The sequence below is a fragment of the Scyliorhinus canicula genome, chromosome 7 (genome assembly GCF_902713615.1).
Source record: "Scyliorhinus canicula chromosome 7, sScyCan1.1, whole genome shotgun sequence".
NCBI classification, from domain to species: Eukaryota; Metazoa; Chordata; class Chondrichthyes; order Carcharhiniformes; family Scyliorhinidae; genus Scyliorhinus; species Scyliorhinus canicula.
Window position 1 is genome coordinate 210,987,801 of NC_052152.1, and position 9,910 is coordinate 210,997,710.

Sequence of the window (9,910 nt, forward strand, 5' to 3'; positions counted from 1 at the left end):
GGGGGGCGAGTGAGTTGGGGGGGGCGAGTGAGTTGGGGGGGGCGAGTGAGTTGGGGGGGGCGAGTGAGTTGGGGGGGGCGAGTGAGTTGGGGGGGGCGAGTGAGTTGGGGGGGGCGAGTGAGTTGGGGGGGGCGAGTGAGTTGGGGGGGGCGAGTGAGTTGGGGGGGGCGAGTGAGTTGGGGGGGGCGAGTGAGTTGGGGGGGGGCGAGTGAGTTGGGGGGGGCGAGTGAGTTGGGGGGGGGCGAGTGAGTTGGGGGGGCGAGTGAGTTGGGGGGGGGGCGAGTGAGTTGGGGGGGGCGAGTGAGTTGGGGGGGGCGAGTGAGTTGGGGGGGGCGAGTGAGTTGGGGGGGGTGAGTTGGGGGGGGGCGAGTGAGTTGGGGGGGGCGAGTTGGGGGGGGGCGAGTTGAGGGGGGGTGAGGTGGGGGGGTGGGGTGTGGGGGGGTGGGGTGGGGGGGGGTGAGTTGGGGGGGGCGAGTTGGGGGGGGTGAGGTGGGGGGGTGGGGTGGGGGGGGTGAGTTGGGGGGGGGGGGGTGAGTTGGGGGGGGGGGGTGAGTTGGGGGTGGGGGGGGTGAGTTGGGGGTGGGGGTGGATCGGGCTGAGGGGGGAATCGGGCTGAGGGGCGGAGCGGCCTGCTGGCTGCAGCCGGATTGAAGCTGTGAGAATGGAGAGAGGCTGTCGGCGCTGAGACGGGGAGCGGGGCTGCGGCCGGAGAGACGCTCAGATTGGGTCCCGGTGAATCAGGTCCCGCCGCCCCGGGCCTACCTGTGAGACCCTGGTGGGCCCGCACCCCGTGTAGCGGCCGTACTGCAGCCGGGGGACGATGTTCTGCGCTCGGCCGGTGCGGGAAGCGACGCCGACAATCTCCGGACACCCGGCAGCAGCCGCCATTGCCTCACAACGGACAGCAGCCACCCCGCCCCATCCGCCGCTGCTATTGGCCCAATCCAAACCCACCCCGCCCCATCCGCCGCTGCTATTGGCCCAATCCAAACCCACCCCGCCCCATCCGCCGCTGCTATTGGCCCAATCCAAACTACCCCGCCCCATCCGCCGCTCCTATTGGCCTAATCCAAACCCAACCCGCCCCATACACCGCTCCTATTGGCCCAATCCAAACCCACTTCGCCCCATCCGCCGCTGTTATTGGCCCAATCCAAACCCACCCCGCCCTATCCACCGCTCCTATTGGCCCAATCCAAACCTACCCCGCCCCATCCACCGCTGCTATTGGCCCAATCCAAACCCACCCAGCCCCATCCGCCGCTGCTATTGGCCTAATCCAAACCCACCCCGATCCATCCGCCGCTGTTATTAGATAGCAGGTGGCCATTCTGCCCATCCTGTCAACACTAGCAACATTAGGGGCAGCACCGTAGCATTGTGGTTAGCATAAATGCTTCACAGCTCCAGGGTCCCAGGTTCGATTCCCGGCTGGGTCACTGTCTGTGTGGAGTCTGCACGTCCTCCCCGTGTGTGCGTGGGTTTCCTCCGGGTGCTCCGGTTTCCTCCCACAATCCAAAGATGTGCGGGTTAGGTGGATTGGCCATGATAAATTTCCCATAGTGTCCTAAAGAGTAAGGTTAAGGGGGGTTGTTGGGTTACGGGTATAGGGTGGATACGTGGGTTTGAGTAGGGTGATCATTGCTCGGCACAACATTGAGGGCCGAAGGGCCTGTTCTGTGCTGTACTGTTCTATGTACTAGCCCTCTGTTTTCCCGCCATTCCCCAGAACATGTCAAATCACCCAAAGCCCTGAACCTTGTGAAAAATATTTTATTGAAGGGAATTTCAGGTTATATAAAAAATACAAAACATAATCAACACCGAACAAACCCCGTCCCACCGCCCGCCGACCCCCCTTCGGCGAATGGAGGAATTCAGCCAAGCCGCCCGCTGGCTCCAGGACTCCACGACGCGAAGGCTAACATGTCGGCCTCTCTCCCCGGCTGCACACTCACATCCTCAGAAATCCCGAATATTGCCACCCACAGACGTGCCACTTTCAGCCCGAAATCTCTGACATGTTCCTCGTAAAGGATTCCCAAAACTCCACCAGGTCCGGGCAAGACCAAAATATGTGGGTGTGGTCTGCCGACCCTTCAGAGCATCGCCCACATCTCCATCTCCGGAAAAAAACAACTCCTAAGACTATAAGAACTAGGAGCAGGAGTAGGCCATCTGGCCCCTCGAGCCTGCTCCGCCATTCAATGAGATCATGGCTGATCTTTTGTGGACTCAGCTCCATTTTCCGGCCCGAACACCATAACCCTTAATCCCTTTATTCTTCAAAACCCTATCTATCTCTACCTTAAAAACATGTAATGAAGGAGCCTCAACTGCTTCACTGGGCAAGGAATTCCATAGATTCACAACCCTTTGGGTGAAGAAGTTCCTCCTAAACTCAGTCCTAAATCTACTTCCCCTTATTTTGAGGCTATGCCCCCTAGTTCTGCTTCACCCACCAGTGGAAACAATCTGCCCGCATCTATCCTATCTATTCCCTTCATAATTTTATATGTTTCTATACGATCCCCCCACATCCTTCTAAATTCCAACGAGTACAGTCCCAGTCTACTCAACCTCTCCTCGTAATCCAACCCCTTCAGCTCTGGGATTAACCTAGTGAATCTCCTCTGCACACCCTCCAGCGCCAGTACATCCTTTGTCAGGTGTATTCTATTCACTACCTTAAATTGGATTAAATTTATCCTTGCTCAGGGCCTCACTCCAAATCCCTCTGTTATCACCCCCTGGGAATTAAGGGAGTATGCACCATCCTGATCCTATTCAGTCATATCATTTATGAGGTAATTGGTGGAGGAGCGTCCCCTTTATCATGCAGGCTCCACAATATAAAAACCCAAGCCTGGGTGCAAGTCGGAGAGGGTGACCTTTCGGGGCGTGGGAGTTTAGTAGTGTATCTTAATCAATCCTTTTGTTGGATCCTACTTTTCGTCCTTTGAGTGTTCCTTGCCCATCAGATTCTTCACCCTCCTTCAAAGACCCCACCTGGTTCCTCCTCCCATTTCCTCATTATCTGTTGCAACGAGTTCTTCTCCATTTCCATTATTTGTCCATAAATGTCAGAGACCTTGCCCTCTCCAATCTTGCCCTTTGCCACAATCTTTTAAATCAGTGGGAGTGGGAGTGGCAACTGCGGAAACGTGGCCAACTCTTGTTGCAGAAAATCCATGATCGGTAGGTACAGGAACCTGTTCCCCTCTGGCTGATGTCATGTGAGAGTACCTTTAAGAAATGATTGTTTAAGCAATGTACCTTTAAGAAATGGAGCAGTTCATATTACTGAAGTGATGTCAGAATGTGGGTGGAGCTGGGTTTTTAGCTCAGCCATTTTGCAGTGTTTGGGTTTCAGTTTTGAAGAAAGGAGCTTGGGTGTGTCTGTGTTTGCAGTGAGCTGGATCTGCTGTGATCTCTGCCAGGAAAGAATATCTCTGAATCATTTGGGTGATTTAAACTCATAACAGCAATGTCTTTAACCTAATGTGTTTCTGTTTAAAGGTGTTAAATCTTTTGGAGGTTTGAAGGAACATTTTGAGGGATTATTTAGTGTTGTATTATTTTAGGGGTTATCTTTGAAGTAAGGGGTGTGAGGGATCCAATGTTTATTTAATAAGGTTAAGTTGAATTCATGGAATAAACATTGTTTTGTGTTTAAAAACCCACGTGTCCATAATTGTAATACCACACCTGGAGACCAAGCCGTGTGCTCCAAGGGCAACAATACATTAAAGGGAGAGGTTGGTTGAACTCCATGATACATTTTGGGGTTGTGAAAACGCCGCTTCCATAACACTGACAAAACCTCTCCACCAGCTCACGGTTGGTCACTGATTCTTCAACCTTCTGGATTGTCATCCTCTGCGACTCCAAACTCTGCTGTAATCTCTCCAGGCCATTTTTAATCGGCTCCACAGCTCTCGCTAGGTCCTCTGAGGCTGCCAATCTCTGCTTTCTGAATTCAACCAAGATAAATTCTCTATTGATCACCGTGTAGGCGGTGATGTCGCAGGGCTGTCCACCATTTTCTCTTTTCCAGCACCTCATGTATTCTCTTGCTCTGAGGAGTGCCCTTTACTCCAATTTACCATTCTTGGACATCCTCTGCTGGTCGAGAAAGACTGTTGCTGTAATCCTGCCCCTTTTTTATTTGTAACATAGAACATAGAACAATACAGCGCAGTACAGGCCCTTCGGCCCTCGATGTTGCACCGACATGGAAAAAAAAACTAAAGGCCATCTAACCTACACTATGCCATTATCATCCATATGCTTATCCAATAAACTTTTAAATGCCCTCAATGTTGGCGAGTTCACTACTGTTGCAGGTAGGGCATTCCACAGCCTCACCACTCTTTGCATAAAAAACCCACCTCTGACCTCTGTCCTATATCTATTACCCCTCAATTTAAGGCTATGTCCCCTCGTGCTAGCCACCTCCATCCGCGGGAGAAGGCTCTCGCTGTCCACCCTATCTAACCCTCTGATCATTTTGTATGCCTCTATTAAGTCACCTCTTAACCTTCTTCTCTCTAACGAAAACAACCTCAAGTCCATCAGCCTTTCCTCATAAGATTTTCCCTCCATACCAGGCAACATCCTGGTAAATCTCCTCTGCACCCGTTCCAAAGCTCCCACGTCCTTCCTATAATGAGGCGACCAGAACTGTACGCAATACTCCAAATGCGGCCGTACTAGAGTTTTGTACAACTGCAACATGACCTCATGGCTCCGGAACTCAATCCCTCTACCAATAAAGGCCAACACACCATAGGCCTTCTTCACAACCCTATCAACCTGGGTGGCAACTTTCAGGGATCTATGTACATGGACACCAAGATCCCTCAGCTCATCCACACTACCAAGAATTTTACCATTAGCCAAATATTCCGCATTCCTGTTATTCTTTCCAAAGTGAATCACCTCACACTTCTCCACATTAAACTCCATTTGCCACATCTCAGCCCAGCTCTGCAGCTTATCTATGTCCCTCTGTAACCTGCAACATCCTTCCGCACTGTCCACAACTCCACCGACTTTAGTGTCGTCTGCAAATTTACTCACCCAACCTTCTGTGCCCTCCTCTAGGTCATTTATAAAAATGACAAACAGCAACGGCCCTAGAATAGATCCTTGTGGTACGCCACTCGTAACTGAACTCCATTCTGAACATTTGCCATCAACCACCACCCTCTGTCTTCTTTCAACTAGCCAATTTCTGATCCACATCTCTAAATCACCCTCAATCCCCAGCCTCCGTATTTTCTGCAATAGCCGACCGTGGGGAACCTTATCAAATGCTTTACTGAAATCCATATACACCACATCAACTGCTCTACCCTCTTCTACCTGTTCAGTCACCTTCTCAAAGAACTCGATAAGGTTTGTGAGGCATGACCTACCCTTCACAAAACCATGCTGACTATCCCTAATCATATTATTCCTATCTAGATGATTATAAATCGTATCTTTTATAATCCTCTCCAAGACTTTACCCACCACAGACGTTAGGCTCACCGGCCTATAGTTACCGGGGTTATCTCTACTCCCCTTCTTGAACAAAGGGACCACATTTGCTATCCTCCAGTCCTCTGGCACTATTCCTGTAGCCAATGATGACCTAAAAATCAAAGCCAAAGGCTCAGCAATCTCTTCCCTGGCTTCCCAGAGAATCCTAGGATAAATCCCATCAGGCCCCGGGAACTTATCTATTTTCACCTTGTCCAGAATTGCCAACACTTCTTCCCTACGCACCTCAATGCCATCTATTCTAATAGCCTGGGTCTCAGCATTCTCCTCCACAATATTATCTTTTTCCTGAGTGAGTACTGACAAAACGTTCCCAAGAGTCCGGCAGAAAAGGTCTAAAAGAATGTTTTCGGGTAGGAGAAACCTTGTGTATGGCCACCTAATCCATGGCCATCCAATACCCTTGATTGATCCTGCCTCCATTACACCTACAGGCAGCACATTCCGGACCCCAGTCATTGATCTGATTGTGTTTATTTGATACAATATGGCCAGGGTGGATCCCCATCCAGATCTCGATCCCTAAGGTGAGGCAATGATGGAGAGGTATTGTTGCTGGACTAGTAATCTAGGAACCTAGAGTAATGCTCTGGGGACCCGGGTTTGAATCCCACCTCCCATCCATGTCGACATCTCCCATTGCCTTGGGAAAGCAAACAGCATAATCAAATACGCCTCCCACCCAGGAGATACAAAAGTCTGAGAACCCGTACTAACATGTTCAAAAACAGCTTCTTCCCGCTGTTACCAGATTCCTGAATGACCCTCTTGTGGACTGAACTGTTCTCTTCACACATCTCCTCTACTGAGTAGTACTACTACTCCTGTATGCTTCACCAGATGCCTGTGTCTATGTATTTACATTGTGTATTTATATATGTCCTATGTTTTTTTCACGTATGGAATGATCTGCCTGGACTGTATGCAGAACAATACTTTTCACTGTACCTAAATCTAAATCTAAATCCATTACTGATTAAAAATCTATCTCGTCCTTAAATTTACTCACTGTCCCAGTACCCACCCCACTCTGGGGTAGCGAATTCCACAGATTCACGACCCTTAGGGAGTAGTTTCTCCTCAACTCTGTTTTTAACCTGATACGCCCTTATCCTAAAACTGTGACCTTTCATTCTAGATTGCCCCACATCCGCTTTAGATCTACTTTAACAACAAAAGGGATTATTATTTAAATGATAAAATATTAAAACATGCTGCTGTGCAGAGACCTGGGTGTGCTAGTGCATGAGTCGCAAAAAGTTAGGTTTACAGGTGCAACAGGTGATTAAGAAGGCAAATGGAGTTTTGTCCTTCATTGCTAGAGGGATGGAGTTTAAGACGAGGAAGGTTATGCTGCAATTGTATAATGTGTTAGTGAGACCATACCTGGAGTATTGTGTTCAGTTTTGGTCTTCCTACCTGAGAAAGGACATACTGCCGCTGGAGGGTGTGAAGAGGAGATTCACTGGGTTAATCCCAGAGCTGAAGGGGTTGGATTACGAGGAGAGGTTGAGTAGACTGGGACTGTACTGATAAATGAAATGAAATGAAAATCGCTTATTGTCACAAGTAGGCTTCAAATAAAGTTGCTGTGAAAAGCCCCTAGTTGGCACATTCCGGCGCCTGTTCGGGGAGGCTGGTACAGGAATTGAACCCACACTGCTGGCCTGCCTTGGTCTGCTTTAAAAGCCAGCGATTTAGCCCTATGCTAAACCAGTCCGTTGGAATTTAGAAGGATGCATGGGGATCTTATAGAAACATATGAAATTATCAAACAATTTTATTGAGGTATTTTTCAGCATTGTAAACAGTTACAGATAACAACAACAAAAAAGGCAGAAATGTGCAAACATCAACGTAAAATCAATACTTCAATCAAACCATACTGCACAAGCCCGCTCCTCTCCCATCGACCCTACCCGCCTATTTATCCCTCCTACTCTACTCTAATCTCCCCCCCACCCCCCTGCTGACGTTCACTCTCCCTGCGAAGAAGTCGATGAATGGTTGCCACCTTCGGGCAAACCCCAGTACAGATCCCCTCAAGGCGAACTTGATTTTTTCCATACCCAGAAAACTTGACATGTCCGACAGCCATAGCTCTGTCTTCAGAGGGTTTTGAGTCCCTCCATGCCAGCAGTATTCGCCGCCAGGCTATTAGAGAAGCAAAGGCCAAAACATCGGCCTCTTTCTCCCCCTGGACTCCCGGGTCTTCCGAAACCCTGAAAATTGCCACCCCTGGACTCATCACCACCTTTGTTTTTAGCGCTAGCGCTTTTCCAGGAGACACATCCGGAGTGAGACTCATCTAGAGTGGGATTGCAACTTGGTAATTTGGTGCAGTGAGTGAGGAGGTGCTTTTTCAGAGGTGCTTTTTAACCCTGGTAAGTGACTGGTAAGTAGTTTTTCTTTCATTGTCTAATTTATTTATTTTTATTTTGAAATTGTTGTTGTATAAATTTGCCTAAGGTTTAAGACATGGCAGGAGATCCCAGACCCGTGTCATGCTCCTCGTGTGCGATGTGGGAGCTCAGGGACATGCCCACTGTCCCTGGCTCCTTCACGTGCAAGAAGTGTGTTCAGTTGCAGCTCTTGTTAGACCGCTTGACGGCTCTGGAGCTGCGGATGGACTCACTTTGGAGCATCCGCGATACTGAGGAGGTTGTGGATAGCACGTTTAGCGAGTTGGTCACACCGCAGGTGAAAATTAATGAGGGAGATAGAAAATGGGTGACCAAAAGAAAGAGCAAGAGTAGGAAGGCAGTGCAGGTGTCCCCTGCGGTCATCTCCCTGCAAAACAGATATACCGCTTTGGATACTGTTGAGGGAGATGGCTCACCAGGGGAAGGCAGCAGCAGCAAGGTTCATGGCACCGTGGCTGGCTCTGCTGCGCAGCAGGACAGGAAGAAAAATGGCAGGGCTATAGTGATAGGGGACTCGATCGTAAGGGGAATAGACAGGCGGTTCTGTGGACGCAATCGAGACTCCAGGATGGTATGTTGCCTCCCTGGTGCAAGGGTCAAGGATGTCTCGGAGCGGCTGCAGGACATTCTGGGGGGGGGGAGGGTGAACAGCCAGCTGTCGTGGTGCACATAGGCACCAACGATATAGGTAAAAAATGGGATGAGGTCCTACAAGCGGAATTCAGGGAGTTAGGAGTTAAACTAAAAAGTAGGACCTCAAAGGTAGTAATCTCAGGATTGCTACCAGTGCCACGAGCTAGTCAGAGTAGGAATGTCAGGATAGATAGGATGAATGCGTGGCTCGAGAGATGGTGCAAGAGGGAGGGATTCAAATTCCTGGGGCATTGGGACCGGTTCTGGGGGAGGTGGGACCAGTATAAACCGGACGGTCTGCACCTGGGCAGGACTGGAACCGATGTCCTAGGGGGGGTGTTTGCTAGAGCTGTTGGGGAGGGTTTAAACTAATGTGGCAGGGGGATGCAGGAAGTTGGAAGGTAGTAAAACAGGGACAGAAGCAAAAGGAAGGGGAAAAGTGCAAGGCAGAGAAGACATAGTCAAAAATCTAAAAGGGCGACAGTACAAGGTACAGTGACTGAGGGGAGCACAGTGAATATGCCCAGTAATAACAAAAGGAATAAAACTGGAGATGTTAATATTCAAAACAGAGGTAAAAAAACCAACATAAGTGTACTTTACCTGAATGCTCGTAGTATTCGGAATAAAGTAAATGAGTTGATGGCACAAATCATCGTAAATGACTATGATTTAGTGGCCATTACTGAAACATGGTTAAAGGATGGTCACGACTGGGAGTTAAATATCCGAGGGTATCAAACTATTCAGAAGGACAGAGTGGATGGTAAGGGAGGTGGTGTTGCTCTGTTACTTAAGGATGACATCCGGGCAATAGTAAGGGATGACATCGGTGCTATGGAGGATAAGGTTGAATCCATTTGGGTGGAAATCAGGAATAGTAAGGCGAAAAAGTCACTGATAGGAGTAGTCTATCGGCCACCAAACAGTAATGTTATGGTGGGGCAGGCAATAAACAAAGAAATAACTGATGCATGTAGAAATGGTACAGCAGTTATCATGGGGGATTTTAATCTACATGTCGATTGGTTTAACCAGGTCGGTCAAGGCAACCTTGAGGAGGAGTTTATAGAATGTATCCGCGATAGTTTCCTAGAACAGTATGTAATGGAACCTACGAGGGAACAAGCGGTCCTAGATCTTGTCCTGTGTAATGAGACAGGATTGATTCATGATCTCATAGTTAGGGATCCTCTCGGAAGGAGCGATCACAATATGGTGGAATTTAAAATACAGATGGAGGGTGAGAAAGTAAAATCAAATACTACTGTTTTGTGTTTAAACAAAGGAGATTACAAGGGGATGAG

General features: G+C 49.2%; 1 protein-coding gene across 2 annotated transcripts in view; it reads right to left on the minus strand.

The window, feature by feature from the left end:
* LOC119969774 (short transient receptor potential channel 4-associated protein-like) overlaps positions 1-923 on the minus strand; it is a 119,834-nt gene extending 118,911 nt beyond the window's left edge. For both annotated transcript variants that reach the window (XM_038803850.1, XM_038803848.1), the window contains exon 1: positions 763-923. In XM_038803850.1, coding sequence (XP_038659778.1) covers positions 763-888 — 126 coding nt within the window. In that variant the 5' untranslated portion in view covers positions 889-923. The remainder of the gene's footprint in view (positions 1-762) is intronic.
* Between the last annotated feature and the right edge of the window lie 8,987 nt (positions 924-9,910).